This window comes from Nematolebias whitei, chromosome 14 (assembly GCF_014905685.2).
Source record: "Nematolebias whitei isolate Nwh7 chromosome 14, NemWhi1, whole genome shotgun sequence".
Classification (NCBI taxonomy): domain Eukaryota; kingdom Metazoa; phylum Chordata; class Actinopteri; order Cyprinodontiformes; family Rivulidae; genus Nematolebias; species Nematolebias whitei.
The window spans coordinates 19,926,500-19,944,058 of record NC_056511.1 but is presented as its reverse complement, the minus strand read 5'-3'; the positions used below and the strand labels follow the sequence as shown (position 1 = coordinate 19,944,058).

The window sequence follows — 17,559 nt, the reverse complement described above, 5'->3', positions numbered from 1 at the left end:
AAATCCCACCATCTGATCCCCCGGGCACCCAGATGGCAGATCTCTGCTCCACACAGAGCTGTGGTAGCATCAGGAAGGGCAATCAAGGTAAAAACAATCGCTCAGTCCTCATGCGAGTTATTTCGCTGTGGTGACCCCTGAAGAAAGACCTGAAGCTCTCGACCTTGACCTCTCGAAGTGGCTTTAAAAATCTGTTGGGACACCTGGCATTGACCAATGCAGACATGTTCCGTTTTTTAGTTTTCGACATTCGTCTTAGAATCTAGCTGTTTTTGTTACTTTTTTTTGGCCATCTTATTTGTAAGGGGAAAAAAAAGAAAGGAAATCTGTGTGCCTTTTTGTAGCCATCTATTGTTGTCGCTGTTGTCCAATGTTGTCATTGTTCTTTGTTGAAATCAGGTCTCTCTTGTAAATGAGGTTTTGAGGCTCAATGGGATTTACCTGTCTAAATAAAGGTTGAATGAACGAAAGCAGAAGGGAGCAGCCGAAAGACTAAGAAAAAAATACTGTAACGTACATATTCACACTTCCCATTTTAAATCATTCAGCATCATCCAAGTGGGTATGTTTTTTTTTCACGGCTTAAAATGTTTTAGCTTCTGACGCTTTAACTAAAACCTAACTGTACCTTATTGGAAGTGCAACAAAAACCAATCTTTATCCATGCTGCTGACTTCGTGCCTTTAACATGCTGTATTCATACCCCTCTGCTCACTACTCATGCTCAGGTTGCCGTTTAATATACTGCAATAGTTTATATTACTATATTAGTGTTTAGCATATGGCTTAGATCCTTGTATACTGTTTATTTTTATACTTTTTTGGGGCTATTTTTTGGGTGTAACTGGGACCTGGAGTACACAATTTTGTTCCACCTCATGTACCACATGTGATGCGAATGACAATAGCCAACCTTGAAAAAGAACCGCTATACTAATACTTTCCATATAACCATTTGAAAAAACTTGTTTAAAGCCAACTATTTATTTACAATAAACTCCAACCTAACAAAACGTTTCACCAATTAGTAAAAAAAAAAGAAAAAAAAAATACATGCAGTATTGTTTACACTTCAGTTTTTATATGCCAAACATCAACTAACATTAAAAATATAATCATGGTTTAGGCACAGGATAAAATGAGCAAAACAGTTGGTACAAAAATAGTTTTATTAAAAACGATTTCCTATGGCTGAAATATTGAAGATTTCTCGTCCATGTCTTTTATAATTAAATCATAGAAACATGTCAATTTTCAAACCACTAGGAATTAAAAACGTAAAAGCAACGGGCCTCTGTTTATTTTTATTTTTTGTGTGTCAACGCGTTTCTTTCAGATAAACAAATCACAGATTAACTATTACAACAAGCCTTAAAGTTGCCAGTAATAAAAGCATATTTACAGCAGTGTCCTGGGAAGAACCCTTCATTTCATACATCCTTACTTTTACTTCTACTCTCAGTTTGGTGTAAAATTATTCGGTGTACTCGCCGATTCTGGGCTTCAGATTAAAACAAAATTAAAACAGTTCATCTTAATGAAAAAGAAACTATGCTCGTAGGCTGTTTGTAAAAGTAAAATATATATAGATATATACATTTTGTATTTATTTTTATAACCAAAACAAATTTATGAATCTCACTGTCAGAGCAATGAAAGGGTTGTTTTGAAATTGAAATCCAAATTTAAAGCTTCATGGAACAAAAACAAACACAAATAATCTAAAAGTAGGCAAATTGAACGAAATACGTTTCAAACACAGATTTTCTGATTATTTTTTCTGTATTTTCTTTCAAACAGAAAAAAAGATGCGAAAAAAAAAAAAAAAAGAAAGAAACGTTAATTTCAATAAGTATCTTTGCATTAAAATGCTAATATTTTGACCCAGGACATTTTTGTAGTTTAAGAATACCTAACTTGTTCCTTAATTTGCCAATTTTCTTTCATCCAAAAAATATTTGTTAACTACATTTTTAAAATTCTACTTTTTCATGAAATTCAACTAGCACTTAAGTTTTGTCATGTTTGTTAACATTGACAATTTGTCAATTCAATTCAGTTTATTTATATAGAGCCAAGTCAACTCAGGGCATCTAAAATAAATAAAATGTTTCTTGTCAGACTTATTTTTTTCTGAATAGCTGTTGCTAAGAAGAAAGTCATCTGATTAGAAAAGGGATGTTTATGGTTGGATTCTCACATGTGTAAAGAGTCAATTACATCAAGCTTACACATAAAACGTTCTTTTAAATTTCTGAATGTCAGAAGCATTGTGGTTTTTCACATCTTTATTTTTTACTTTGTGAAAATTAAAAAGCCTCTAGCAAGCTATATTAGAGAAAATGAATTAAATGCAAGTGTTAATGAATGATTACATTTCCATGACTGATTCCCACAACATTTAATTTTTTTAAATCAAAGAAATGAACACTTTTGTGGTACTGCAACATTTAAAATGTCAAATGAAAAAGTCGATGCAAATTCAAAGCAGATGTTTTAACAATGTGTCCTTTGGAAATTTATGAGATCACCATTACTTTATGCACATTTGTCCGATTTTTTGAATCTTTGAAACTGAACTCACAGCTGACTCTAAACACACGAGGAATTAAGAAAAAAAAAAGGAGCTTCTACTAAAACCAAAGTTGTTTAACACAATCAGTGTTTGACAGAATATTTACAAATTAAAAATAATTTATAAAATATTTCTCTTGCCATATTTAAGAAGTTAAAACAAATGCGGGTCAACCTGGTATGTTTTCCTGTGTGTACAGAAATGCTATAAAATAAAAATGTAAAACAAAAAGTGAGAGGTGAAGAAATGTACAGCCCATGTACCATCAGATAAACTGTTACTAGTTTGACTTTAATCTGCCAACAACTGAGACTATAACAGTGGACAAAACCTTCAGTATGTTTCAGCTCTTCACAGGTCTAAGAGGATTCTTCTTTTGTTTCTGTGGGCTCACATGGAGCCGACTTTAGAGGCTCAGAGGGCACAGGTTTTTCTTTAGAAGCCGTGACCTCTGGAGGTGAAGCTAAATGTTCAGACTGTTGCTTCGGTTCAGAGGCTTTTCTGTCTGGGTCTTTACTGGTGTCCATGGTAACCACAGATGTCACACAAGACTGCTCCTGGCTCTTGATGTTCCGAAATTTGTCCATGTTTTCCAGTTCGGCCAGTCGATCATCTTGGTCCCACCGTGAGGTCCTTTCTCGTCGTTCTGACCGTTTTGGCTTGTCCCCTTTGATTTCGGGTGCTTTGGCTTTGTCCACATTTGCCCCATCGCCCCTGTTTCTTTCGCCGCCCTCCCCCCTGCCGCGTTCTCTCTCTCCATCCTCACCACGGCCCCGTTCTCTGTCCCTATCAGGGCTTCCTCGCCTTTCTCTCCAGTCTCGTCTACTTCTGTCCCGATCGCGGTCCCGATCGCGGTCCCGGTCTCTCTCCCGATCTCTCTCTCTCTCCCATCCTCCCCCACGCTGATTGCCTCCATCTTCCTGCCAACCCCCGTGTCTGTCTCTCCCGTCCATTTTGTCACCACCAACTGCCCTCCCTCCATCACCAAAAGAACGTCTACCCCCTCCAAAACCTCTGTCCCTGTCTCTATCTCGATCCCAGTCTCGGTCCCTCTCCTGCTCTCGATCCCTGAATCCAGGCCTGTCTCCCCTAAATGGTCTGTCATCCATTTCTTCTGGTTCTTCTCTAGGACCCCCTGGTCTGATAAATGAAGGAGGGGGGGTTGCTTGAGGGAGAGGTCCTTGCCCATGAGGGAAAGGAACCCTTATATTGTGTGGTGGGGGCATGCCAAAGCCTCCTTTAGGTGGAGGGGGCTCGTGGCCCATCATCTGAGGGTGTGGCCCCCGGGGTATCATCTGTGGAGAATTAGCGGGCATATTGGAGTGAGGTGGTCTTGGCCCATGGGGAGGAGGGAAACGCTGCATATGCTGCGGCGGTGGACCTAGGGGGCGCTGGAGTGGAATTATTCCGGGTCGTGCACCCAGTAGACCACTAGAGGGAGGTTGCATGTTTCCAGGATGACCACTTGGAGGACCACCGGGATGACTACCTGGAGGTCCTACCAGAGGACCACCAGGAGGTCTAACCAAAGGCCCACCAGGAGGCCTGACTAAAGGCCCACCAGGAGGGCCCACCAGAGGACCACCAGGAGGTCCAATCAAGGGACCACCTTGAAGACCTACCGGAGGACCACCTGGAAGACCTACCGGAGGACCACCTGGATGACCTACAGGAGGACCACCTGGATGACCTACAGGAGGACCACCTGGAAGACCTACAGGAGGACCACCTGGAAGACCTACAGGAGGACCACCTGAAGAATTAGATAATGGTACACCTAGGAGATGGCCTGGAGGTCCAACTGGAAGGGAACCAACCTGGTTACCTGTTAGGGAAATAAACAAAGGAATATCATTCACAAAAGTAAAAATAATATATTTTTTAAGTGGGTTAAAAACATCTAAAGCTAAATTAACCATTCTGGTAAAAAGCCAAGATTGACACACAAATAGGGCAACTAACTGACCAATGGGTCCCATCTGATTGTTGAAGATGTTGGGGCCCTCGTGAGCCTCATTTTTCTTTCTGCCCAGATCTGCCATGTCCTGAGGTGGCTCATCAACTCCACCTTTGGGAGGAAGTGTGGGACCTAGAGGCATAGGTCCTGAAGGGGGAAAGCCTAGAAGAGTGTTGAAAGGCATTAAGTTTCCTTTAATCCAGTTTGATACATTGCAGGAAAAAAAAGTTAATGATGAAATGACTTGTGTCTTTTTCTTTTTTTTGCAAAGTGCACAAGAGCAATTTGCTGTGGAGTTGATATAAAGAATCGCAAAACAATATATCAAATTTGCTATCCTGTGGCTATCTTCTGATAAAAAGTTGAAGAAACAGCAGCCCTACACTGAACATATCTTATTATTCAAGTCAACTACACTTCTATTTTGATGATATAATGGCTGTATGTTGTGATACCTGGAGGCATTTGCAAGGGGTTGAAGCCAGGTCTCATAAAAGGAGGAGGGGGCATGCCCCGAGTAAAGGCAGGCGGAGGCATTCCCATTGGACCGGGAAAGATGGGAGGTGGTAGAGAACCCACACCCACCATCGGCTGCTGCATTGGAGGAACCTGAAGACATTTATAAAACTTTATTGTACGCAAATGAAAAGCAATACTTCCTAATGCAACACAAGGCTTAAATAGTTTTAAATAAAACATTTGATACAAATACTTTTGTCTTAAAAAATGTTACATACAAGCAACTTATTTCAGCGCTTCACCAGCTTTTAACAGCAGTAAATCTAGACGTCACCAATTATAAAGAGAAATATAACTATTCCCGGAAATCATTTTATTGATCACATCTTTCATTTGTTGCCTACCTGAGCAGGAGGAGACACTACAGGTAGCACTTGAATCTCCTCAGGCTGCTGCTGCTCAGAACGGCCGTTGTGAGTGGGTTCCTCTTGGTGATCAAAAGGTTTTCGTGAACTATTCCATTCTAGAAAAAAACAGCCATTCCAGTGAATGGTATTACTAAACAATAAAACAAATGGCAGATGCTAAATTTATCACTTGGTTTAACAAATGATCACTATGCCCTTCTGATTAAACTTTAATTTCTCACCTGGTGACACAGTATCCGCATCGAGCATTCCTCCTTCTGTCAGATCCTCTAACTGGTCCTCTCTGATTTTAGACCAAGGAATGTAGGTGACACCCAACTCTACATTCCAGTACGGTTTAAATTCAGGCTTTATGCCCTTGTTCAAAGCCCAAGCAATCTGACAAGAAACAAAATAACATTAATAAAATAGTCTATTAATCAGTTTGTTATTATTAGACAACAATCCATACCTTGATTGCTTTCTGATTAACCTTATATGGTCCTCGACTGAGCTTCTGCAGAGCTCTGAAAGCATCCTCCCTGTGTATCATGACAATATAAGCACAGCCACGCGGAGGAATCATCTTAAGAGAGACAAGACAAAAAGAACGAGAAATTTATTTATTTATTTGGGGTCCTGTACTTTTTATATTCAGGTGAAGTGATTTGTGTGAACAAGAACATTTATAAAAAAAGGATGACAAATAAAACACAGCCAGCAAGCCAATGTCCCCGTCACTAAAGCTGCTTTGCCACTGATAAGGGCGACTTCACTCGGCTCTTGTCTTATCGATTCTTCTCAGGTATAGGTGATTTGCCACCGTGACTTGTCTCCTCGCTATGTGGGCGGGATTGTCAATACAATTGTGACTGGTCATTGTGTTCGAGCCACGCCGCCCGTTGTGGTCCTTAATTACCCTATGATCGAACTTTAGTTTCTTTAGCTTATCCCAGAACAGCTTATAGAACAGTGACGTAACATGTAACTCCAATGGCTACTAGGAATGCGCGATATAAACGGTACACGGTAGAAATTTAGCCTATGATAGAAATCTGTCTTCTACCGGCTACCCGCAGTAACGCTGTGTCTGAAGTAAAATCAAAGTTGTCAGTTTAATCGTTACTTTTTTTGAGCTGAAAACTGTGCGCAAGTCGCGTTAAAGTCTTTTCTTCGAGAGCTAAGTAGCGAAGCTACAAGCTAACTATCGCCGGCTTGCCGTAGGGTTGCCGTATTCTGACGCATGCGCAAAACGCTGTGTTCTGTCGAAAGTTTTGGTTTTTTCCATCGAAAATTAAAGTAAGTGTTGGTCAGCTTTAGAGAAACCCGCTCTCTAAGCTGTAAAAGAATGCTGTGTTGTGTGATTTTACTGCAAGACCCTCTGGTCAAAGCCACAGACACATTTTGTGTCAGCTCTCCATTAAAGTTAAAGGAGGCGCCCACTAGGGGTTTGGAGGGTGAAGTGTTTTCAGTGTAAAATGCTGCTCTGTTGCTGTTCATTTCTTAAGTGAGAAGACTGGAAACTGTGAAGAGTTAACAACATATTTTTTTGTTTAAAACATATGACTAAAATTACATATGATATCTTTTGCACTGTTTTGCGCTAAAAGAAAGAAGCCTAATTCTTGATTTGTTTATTATTTAAAAACTCTCTGGACCTAGTAGTGGAATTTTCTTAATTCAAAACATATGATGGCAAAAGGACACCCTATGCTTTTTTTTTTAGCAAGTTTTATACTAAAAACATATTGCGATATATATTGTTATCGCCACCCTTAACAAAACATATCATGATATGAATTTTATGCCATATCGTACATTCCTACTGGCTACTCAACGGCTGCTGCTTGCTTATGTCAATATCGTCACCATGGAGAAGTTCGCTTGGAACCATGAACAAGATGGTCCCACAAACGAGGCTGAGTGGGGATGGGTACCAGCACAAGGCGGCCAGAACACATCCCAGTTCTTGACTAAGGCCATGTGTCAAAGAGCCTAACAAGTCAGATACCCATTTCCTTAGTAAGTTATATAAGAGAGAAAAAAAGTAGTCCATACCAAATAAACATAAAATAAGAGTGCAAAATATCCTGATGCATGCTCAATAATCCAGGTAGAAAAATCCAAAAAAGTTCAATCTGGTCCTCTGGACATTCAAAAAAACAAAACAAAGTAAAACAACAAAAAAATGTAGAAACGTTTCGTCTCTCATCCGAGAGACTTCCTCAGTCTGAGGAGCTGTATTCAGCTCAGTCTCTTAAATAGCACCTTCTCAGAGTGGATCAACCAGTTTGCTGCTGACAACCAAAACCAGCTGATCACATGATCAAGAAGGACCATCAGCCTACCAATGGATCATTAGCACACTGATGGCTGTTTACTATTCACAGAGGGCTGAGTGATACTAGCAATCACAGCATTGTAAGAGGGGGACAATTGAACACGGAGGCCTGCACCCGTTTAACGATGGACGATTTCTTTTCACAAAGATGGCCTCCTTTACTCCTCTCTCAAACCATCGTTCCTCTCTGTCCAGGATGTGAACATCTTCATCCCTGAAAGAGTGACCGCTGGTCTGGAGATGAGTGTAGACCGCAGAGTCCTGGCCTGATGATGTTGATCTTCTGTGCTGGTCCATCCTTTTGGCCAGTGGCTGTTTAGTTTCCCCGATGTAAGACTGATCACAGCCCTCCTGACACTGAACAGCATACACAATATTACTCTGTTTGTGCCGGGAGACTGGATCTTTGGGATGAACCAGTCTTTGTCGTGATGTATTTTGGGGTTTAAAAGCCACTGGGACATTATGTTTAGAAAATAAACGTCTCAGTTTCTCTGATACTCCCTAAACATACGGAATGACCACTGGTCTGGGTTCCTCTTTTTCACCTGATGGCTGACTGGAGTCCTGTTTGGGTTTCTTCTCTGCTTTCAGAAAGGCCCAGTTAGGATATCCACATCGCTCTAGAGCCTGTCTTGTGCAGGATTTCTCCTTCTGCCTGGCTCCTAAGCTAGTGGGGACGCTGTCTGCTCTGTGATACAGAGTCCTGATGACTCCTAACTTGTGCTCCAAAGGGTGGTGGGAGTCAAACTGCAAATACTGGTCTGTGTGGGTGGGTTTGCGGTACACTTCAGTTTGCAAATGTCCTCTATCAGAGACTGAGACCTCACAGTCCAAGAAAGCCAACCTGCCACTTTTTACATCTTCTCGTGTGAACTTGATGTATTTATCCACAGAGTTGATGTGGTCAGTAAAATGCTGGACTTCCTGAGATTTAATTTTAGCCTAAGTGTCGTCAACATACCTGAACCAATGACTTGGTGGTGTCCCTGAAAAGGACGTCAAGGCTCTCTTTTCTACCTCCTCCATGTACAGGTTGGTAACAATAGGAGAAACTGGAGACCCCATAATACACCCATGTTTCTGCCTATAATATTGCTCCCATAGGTGAAGTAGGTTGACTGCAGGCACAGTTTCAAGAGTTGACACAGTTGTTCTGTGGAAAACGTGGTCCTGCTTAAAGGTAAAATTTTGGAGCAGGACAAGGCTATTGACCATATTCTGTACCACAGACTGTACCCAGGGGAGGCCACACCTAATCTGTATGGTTTACCTAAAATCCACAAACAAGGTGTACCTTTAAGACCTATTGTTGCCATGATTAACTCGGTCACTTACAATGTTTCCAAATATCTGGCGTCTGTACTCATCCCTTTAGTTGGCAGCTCAGAACACCACATACAGAACACCATGGACTTTGTGGATAAGGTGAGGGATGTCATCATGGAGACTGATGAAACAATGGTCTCTTTTGATGTCATATCACTCTTTATGTGCATTCCTGTTGATGATGCAGTAGAGGTGGTCAGTTTAAGATTAAAATCAGACACCACCCTGAGCAGCAGGACCACGCTTTCCACAGAACAACTGTGTCAACTCTTGAAACTGTGCCTGCAGTCAACCTACTTCACATATGGGGAGCAATATTATAGGCAGAAACATGGGTGTGCTATGGGGTCTCCAGTTTCTCCTATTGTTGCCAACCTGTACATGGAGGAGGTAGAAAAGAGAGCCTTGACGTCCTTTTCAGGGACACCACCAAGTCATTGGTTCAGGTATGTTGACGACACCTGGGTTAAAATTAAATCTCAGGAAGTCCAACATTTTACTGATCACATCAACTCTGTGGATAAATACATCAAGTTCACACGAGAAGATGTAAAAAATGGCAGGTTGGCTTTCTTGGACTGTGAGGTCTCAGTCTCTGATAGAGGACATTTGCAAACTGAGGTGTACCGCAAACCCACCCACACAGACCAGTATTTGCAGTTTGACTCCCATCACCCTTTGGAGCACAAGTTAGGAGTCATCAGGACTCTGTATCACAGAGCAGACAGCATCCCCACTAACTCAGGAGCCAGGCAGAAGGAGAAATCCCACACAAGACAGGCTCTAGAGCAATGTGGATATCCTAATTGGGCCTTCCTGAAAGCAGAGAAGAAACCCAAACAGGACTCCAGTCAGCCATCAGGTGAAAAGGAGGAACCCAGAACCAGACCAGTGGTCATTCCATATGTTGAGGGAGTGTCAGAGAAACTGAGATGTTTATTTTCTAAACACAACGTCCCAATGGCTTTTAAACCCCAATATACATTACGACAAAGACTGGTTCATCCCAAAGATCCAGTTCCCCGGCACAAACAGAGTAATATTGTGTATGCTGTTCAGTGTCAGGAGGGCTGTGATCAGTCTTACATCGGGGAATCTAAACAGCCACTGGCCAAAAGGATGGCCCAGCACAGAAGATCAACATCATCAGGCCAGGATTCTGTGGTCTACACTCATCTCCAGGCCAGCGGTCACTCTTTCAGGGATGAAGATGTTCACATCCTGCATAGAGAAGAACGATGGTTTGAGAGAGGAGTAAAGGAGGCCATCTTTGTGAAAAGAAACCGTCCATCATTAAACAGGGGTGGAGGCCTCTGGGTTCAACTGTCCCCCTCTTACAATGCTGTTATTGCTAGTATCACTCAACCCCCTGTGAATAGTAAACAGCCATCGGTGTGCTAATGATCCATTGTTAGGCCGATGGTCCTTCTTGATCATGTAAGCAAACTTGGCCTGTAAACAGTTGTCCATCCCGGTGTCCCGCGCCAGCTTTGAGCTGAGCGTTTTTGAACTCGGACACTCTCCTACGGTTCTGTGCGCGCTTGTCTACCGCCCACCTCGTTCTAAGGACTTCATAAATGAATTCTCTGACTTTTTGGCTGATATCACACAGAGATACACTCACTTTTTGCTTATTGGTGACTTTAATTTGCATGTGTGTTGTCAGGAGAAGCCCTTAGTGAAGGACTTTCTGGATTTATTGGGGCTCTTTTGGCTTAGCTCAGCAGGTGAGCGGCCCCACCCAGGAACATGGTCACACGCTGGACCTCGTTTTAAATCACTGAACAGTTCCGCCCCATCCTATCTCACTGATCTTCTGCAGCCATATGTCCCACCGCGCTCTCTGAGGTCAGCAGACCAGATGCTTCTCTCAGTCCCAGAAACCCGTCGTAAGCTCAGAGGTGACAGGGCTTTCTCTGTTGCAGGTCCACGACTGTGGAATGAGTTGCCACTGAGTGTCTGGCAGGCTCCCACACTCTCAGTCTTTAAGTCTCGCTTGAAGACCCACTTCTATTCGCTTGCCTTTAACACGGTGTGATTTGTTTTGGTCCGGTCTGTTCTCTACTCTGTTGGCCATTTTAGTTAGCTTCTGCTGCTATTTGTATCTGTATTTCTGTTTTATGTTTTCCTGTCTGCTGTGCATGTTTGGTTCTTTTGTACAGCACTTTGGTTGGCCTTGTTGCTGTTTTAAGTGCTATATAAATAAATTGGTATGGTATGGTATGTGAGCAGCTGGTTTTGGTTGTCAGCAGCAAACTGGTTGATCCACTCTGAGAAGGTGCTATTTAAGAGACTGAGCTGAATACAGCACCTCAGACTGAGGAAGTCTTTTGGATGAAAGACGAAACGTTTCAACATTTTTTTGTTGTTTTACTTTGTTTTGTTTTTATGAATGTCCAGAGGACCAGATTTAACTTTTTTAGATAAAATAAGAGCAAACAAATCAACAAGTAAAAAAAAAAGAAACACATTTATCACAAAGCAGACAAACAGTTATTCCAAATTTTACAAAAGCTTGAGGTATATCTAGTATCACTATATATTGCAGTTGACAAAGCTCTATTAAGTTTTTTATTTTTATTTTTTTTAGCCTTTTATTTATCCAGGTTAGTCTCATTGAGCCACGAGAACTCATTTGCAAGAGAGACCTGTTTTAGGGAGCACATGGTGGGGTTAAGGGCCTTGCTCATGGGCCCAGAGTGGGACGAATGAGGGTGGGGGCAAGTGTGGGTGCTTCACCTACCCCACCCACAATTTTGATGTTGTCGGGGCCGGGGCGTGAACCGGCGATCTTCGGATCACAAGCCCACCTCTCTAACCTCTGCGCCACCACTCCCCAAATTTCCCCAAAGTTGTTTTCTACATCCAAGTGGCACATAAGTTTATACATGAAGTTCCTAAGTGAGGCATGAAAAGTGAGAAGGGGTTCTCTGCAGACCAAAAGTGGGCGTTTCTGGCGAGTAGGCGTTTATGGGCGGCGAACACTGATTGGCTAACAGTATTTAATAGGCGTTTGTCGGCGGCGAACACTGATTGGCTGTGGGTAACCCTCAAAGTCACGAGGATTATTGATGAGGTAACGTTTCTTTGCGATGTTTGACAAAGAAATATGATTTATTGTACTTATAAAGCATGTTATGTTTTCACTTATGCATATTATTGAAGTACGTTTATTGTAGGTCACGATAGTTTCGACCGTTCTCTCGTTGTTGTCGTGCTTTAGAAGTTTAGCTCATGTGAAAACATGGTGGGAATTCCCACGCAGGTAACGCACTGAGGTAAAGTGAGCCTCCACTCGGCTCCCAGCTCTCACTGTGCACGTTTACAACAACTGTGTGGTGCTTTTCAAAATAAAAGCTGAAAATAAAAGTTCTTAATACTTGAAAAATAAATATTTAAAAGCTGTGTATAACTGAAAAATATGAAAAACAAATAAATAAAAGTTGTTATTAGCTGAAAAATAAATAAATAAAAGCTGTTAATTATATTTATGTCTTTCTGCCATGTCAGGAACCACTCTCACTTCAGGCTGACTCTAGAAGACCTCAAGATGTTGCTCAAAAACTTTGACCAACATCTGATGTTGACTTTCAAAATAAACGAAGAAGCCTGAAGTATTTCAGGCTGAGCAGAGAAAGCCTTATGTAATTTCTGTCTGCTTCAGCTGTGGGGAAGAATTTAAAGACTGTGCAGGTTTCTGGGGCAGTGGCAAAAGAGGAGAGCTGAGGGCCTTCTACAGTGAAGCCATTACTCCTGGGTACTGCACCCACTTTTGTGCCATGGATGCAGGGTTAGTAGTCCAGCTTTTGTACTGTGATGCCCACACATTACAATAAGTAACAACTAGCAACACCCTAACTGTACTATGTTCTGTGTTTCCAACAGATGCTATGATGACTTCTAAAAATGAATGTCCCAATAAACACAATAAAAAAAATTCAATGATGCATCAAATGTTGTCTGAGTATGTTTTAAGGTAATAACAAATGTGAAATCTGGAAAACAAAGACAATTCCCGAATCTGTCTTGTGTGCTTTGATGTGTACATAAGTTTATTGGAGGTCCTGAAACAACTTTTCTGAGAACACAAAGATTTTTATTTTACCTTTGGCCAAGATGTCCGTTTGAAATCAGGCTGCTTACTGCAAAACCAAGAGTTTTTTTTAAGACAGACAGTCTTCATTTGTATTGTTTTGTCGACTAAGTTAAATTTAATTTCTAAAATATGGATAAATCTGATCTCATCATGCAGCATAAGCAACTGGGTATAGGTGTGAGGGCCAAAAGTCTGGTTATGTACTGACTCCTAAATGTGCTTTTTTCTACTGAAACATGGAGTAGGGTTGAACTTTAAAATGTGAGACAGCTGAGGAAGTTAACCAGTAAACAGAAATACCTGCTCCAGGTGCAGAAATCTTACAGAAACTGACAATCACTCATCTGTAGTGACGGCAAGTTGAACAAGAAAATGTGAAGTTAAAGGAAACATCCTTTGTCCCAAGGCCAGTTTAAGTATCATTTATATTTTTCTTTCTTTATGAATCGATTGTAACTTTTTTCACATTTTTCAACAACCAAAATGGAATTTGTTTTTTAATGTTACGGCTAGGTATTAAAAAAAAACTAACATTTAGCTCTCCCCACTACACAGTTATGTTGCTCTTATTTTGAAATGTAACCGGAAGTTCTGTGTTAAGAGAGGCGAAAAAAGAAGTTATGGAGACGCCGCGGCAGTATACTGGAGCAATGTCGAACCGAGACGCCGCCAGTGTTGAACCTGAGACGCCGCTAATGTCGAACCGGTTAACACCATAGACATAATATGCCTGTGGTTAACACAATCTGCCAATAACGTTTTTGTTTTTAGACATCATGTGTCTGTGGTTACGGCATTTTATCGTTCAGCCTTTTTTTCTATCGTCCAATCAGATGTGGCCGGCCAGACACGCCTATTTTTTATCGTCCAATCAAATATGGCCGGCCAGACACGCCTGTTTTTCTATCGTCCAATCATATGCGGCCAGTCAGACACGCCCATTTTCATATAGTCCAATCAGATATGACCGCCCAGATACGCCTACTTTCCTATAGTCCAATCAGATATGATCGCCCAGATACGCCTTCCGAATTTGCCTGCAGAGATACCTACTTGTGAAAAGTTGGGAATGTTGCTCATGACAAACATTTGACTTGCAGATGTCCATCTTGGAAGTCTGAGGAGGATTCTAAATGCATCCTGATAGGCTATTTGCAGTTTCTTCATTATAGCTTTACTGTAGTTACACAGGAGGTGAGCCGTATAAAAGGAGGTCCAATAAGTTCGGAAAAGGGACACGTTAACCTCATCTGTACACATGCTAAGTTTACGTGCCAACATATTAGCTTGCATGTACAACTTGCAACACTGTCGCTTCACATCATCATCATCACAGAGATCACTCCTTAGAATATGACCTAGATATTTCACATTATTCACCACGTCCAAAACTTGATTTGCTAAATAAAAAGAAGGAAAATTCATCTTCTGATCTTCCTTAGTTGTAGCAATCATAACAACATGCTTCTTAAAATTAAACATTATGTCAAACTGGACATTATGTTTAATTTCTTGACTTATTTTGTAGTTCACATTAATATTATAGTCAGAGTTAAACATGTACGGTCTACAAATGTTTACTTACATTGATTGATTCTATTTGCCCAAACTCCTCCAGCAACAAAGCAACATCTTGCTGTAGTGTTCTCTTGTCCAGCTGACCAACCCAGAGAGTTGTACTACAAACTGAAAAATAGAGGGAATATTTTATAGAACAGGAACAACAGATAAATGATAAAACCTAAAACACAATTATATTGTTCAAACAAAGGAAAAGAAGAACACATTGTGCAGACAAACTATCTTTGTTGTCATGTTTCATGTTTGTAACTAAACGGTAAACAGATGATGACTCACTGCTGAGTGTCTCGCTCTTGGGTGGTGGAAGACCTTTCTGCCGCCTTTCTCTCTCTCTCTCCCTCTCCCTGCGCTCCTGTGAGCGAGCATGTGGGGAAGAGTAACGGCGGTCTCTGGAGCGAGATCGCCTGAACCTGGACCGCCGAGTACGGGAATTGGACCGAGACCTTCTCCTCTTTGGAGATCTAGAGGTTAAAAAAAAAAAAGTCCCACTATGTTATTAAAAAAAAGTGATACTTATATACTTAAAATTTAACTGCAAAATGTAGAAAAAATATGAAGTCTGAATGAAGAAACAATTCCTTTTTCAAATTCTCACCTGGAGCCTGAGTGAGACCTTTGACTGTGCCGGCCATCCCTGACTGATGAATGGTCCACTTCCACCGAGGAATCCTAGACAGACAAATAGAAGGAGGCAAACTGTGATATAGAGCGAGCTAAAGCACATTTAAAATCGCATCCTTAATAATGAAAATTATTATTTGTAAAAACAATAACAGTAACATGACAACTTGTCCCCCTTAAAATAGCTTGATAGGTTTAATTTTGTACTAATTTTTAGCCCACCTGTTTTTGCTGGGGTGCATTTTGGGGAGCGTAACCCCCTAAGAAACCTGGAGGTCCAGTGGGACCAGGAAGGGGCTGCCCTGGCAGAGCATGGCCCATAGGGTGCATCGCAATAGGGAAGCTTTGTCCTGGTATTACACCACAAGCCTGGAGCTGACCATTAGGAGGCAGATGAACCTAAGAAAGACAAACGTAACTAAAGAAAAGATTTTCTGGAAAAAAAAAGTGTGCATGAAATGCATCATGCCATTCCCTGATGTTGCTTATGAGCATGCTTCAACAGAAGCTCAAATTCAGGCCTGAACGCATTCGAAACCAATACGCCTTTACAAAGAAGTGACACAAGAAATGGGAGTTATAGCATCATCTTCTGATGGTCATGAACATTTAGAAATTTAAAAACCTAAAATAATTAATAATGGTAATATTATTATCATGGGAAGGTGATATTGTTATCAACTTCCCATGGGTTCACCACCTGTGGGAGGGGCCAAAGGGGTCGGGTGCAATGTGGGATGGGTGGTGGCCGAGGGCGGAGACCCTGGCGGTCTGATCCTCGGCTACAGAAGCTGGCTATTGGGACATGGAATGTCACCTCACTGGTGGGGAAGGAGCCTGAGCTGGTGTGTGAGGTTGAGAGGTTCCGGCTAGAAATAGTCGGACTCACCTCCACGCATGGCGTCCTTGAGAGGGGTTGGACACTCTTCCACTCTGGAGTTGCCCTGGTGAGAGGCGCTGAGCAGGAGTGGGCATACTTATTGCCCCCCATCTTGGTGCCTATGTGTTGGGGTTCACCCCGGTGAATGAGAGGGTGGCCTCCCTCCACCTACGTGTGGGGGGACGGGTTCTGACTGTCGTTTGTGCTTATGCACCAAATGGCAGTTTAGATTATCCACCCTTTTTGGAGTCCTTGGAGGGGGTACTGGAAAGTGCACCTCCTGGGGACTCCCTTGTTCTGCTGGGGGACTTCAATGCTCACGTGAACAATGATACTGAGACCTGGAGGGGTGTGGTTGGGAGAACCCCCCCCCCCCCGATCTGAACCCCAGTGGTGGTGGTGTACTTCTGTGCTCATCATGGATTATCCATAACGAACATGTTCAAGCATAAGAGTGTCCATATGTGCTCTTGGCACCAGGACACCCTAGGCCACAGTTCGATGATCGACTTTGTCATCGTCTCATCTGATCTGCGGCCACATGTCTTGGACACTCGGGTGAAGAGAGGGGTGGAGCAGTCCACTGATCACTACCTGGTGGTGAGTTGGCTCCGATGGTGTGGGGAGGATGCCGGTCAGACCTGGCAGACCCAAACGTATTGTCAGGGTTTGCTGGGAATGTCTGGCAGAGTCTCCTGTGAGACGGAGCTTTAACTCCCACCTCCGGGAGAACTTTGAACATGTTCCGGGGGAGGTGGGGGACATTGAGTCCGAGTGGGCCGTGTTCCATGCCTCTATTGTCGAGGTGGCTTATTGGAGCTGCGGCCGCAAGGTTGTTGGTGCCTGTCGCGGCGGCAACCATCAAACCCGGTGGTGGACACCGTCTGTGAGGGATGCTGTCAGGCTGAAGAAGGAGTCCTATCGGGCCTTTTTGGCCTGTGGGACCCCGGAAGCAGCTGGTGGGTACCGGCAGTCCAAGCGACATGCGGCTTGGGTGGTCACTGAGGCAAAAACTCGGGCATGGGAGGAGTTCGGAGAGGCCATGGAGAATCCCTTCCGCACGGCTTCGAGGCGATTCTGGTCCACCATCCGGCGTCTCAGGGGGAGAAAGCGATACGCCACCAACACTGTTTATAGTGGGGGTGGTGTGCTGCTGACCTTAACTCGGGATGTCGTGGGTTGGTGGGCAGAATACTTTGAAGACCTCCTCAATCCCACCGACACGTCTTCCACTGAGGAAGCAGAGCCTGGGGACTCTGGGTCGGGCCCTCGATTCTCTGGTGCTGAGGTCATCGAGGTGGTTAAAAAGCTCC

General features: G+C 42.7%; 2 protein-coding genes across 3 annotated transcripts in view; one reads left to right on the top strand and one right to left on the bottom strand.

Annotated features, from left to right (window-relative positions):
- Window positions 1–17,559, top strand: part of smad9 (SMAD family member 9) — a 937,424-nt gene that overhangs the window by 47,481 nt on the left and 872,384 nt on the right. The gene's annotated exons all lie outside the window — the stretch shown is intronic.
- scaf4a (SR-related CTD-associated factor 4a) overlaps window positions 2,295–17,559 on the bottom strand; it is a 29,992-nt gene continuing 14,727 nt past the window's right edge. The window contains exons 10-19 of the mRNA XM_037687953.1: window positions 15,589–15,765; window positions 15,341–15,414; window positions 15,022–15,206; window positions 14,750–14,850; window positions 5,871–5,984; window positions 5,641–5,797; window positions 5,396–5,514; window positions 4,988–5,141; window positions 4,542–4,694; window positions 2,295–4,400 (exon numbers count right to left, since the gene is read on the bottom strand). Of these exons, the coding sequence (XP_037543881.1) occupies window positions 2,935–4,400; window positions 4,542–4,694; window positions 4,988–5,141; window positions 5,396–5,514; window positions 5,641–5,797; window positions 5,871–5,984; window positions 14,750–14,850; window positions 15,022–15,206; window positions 15,341–15,414; window positions 15,589–15,765 (2,700 nt within the window). The 3' untranslated portion in view covers window positions 2,295–2,934. The remainder of the gene's footprint in view (window positions 4,401–4,541; window positions 4,695–4,987; window positions 5,142–5,395; window positions 5,515–5,640; window positions 5,798–5,870; window positions 5,985–14,749; window positions 14,851–15,021; window positions 15,207–15,340; window positions 15,415–15,588; window positions 15,766–17,559) is intronic.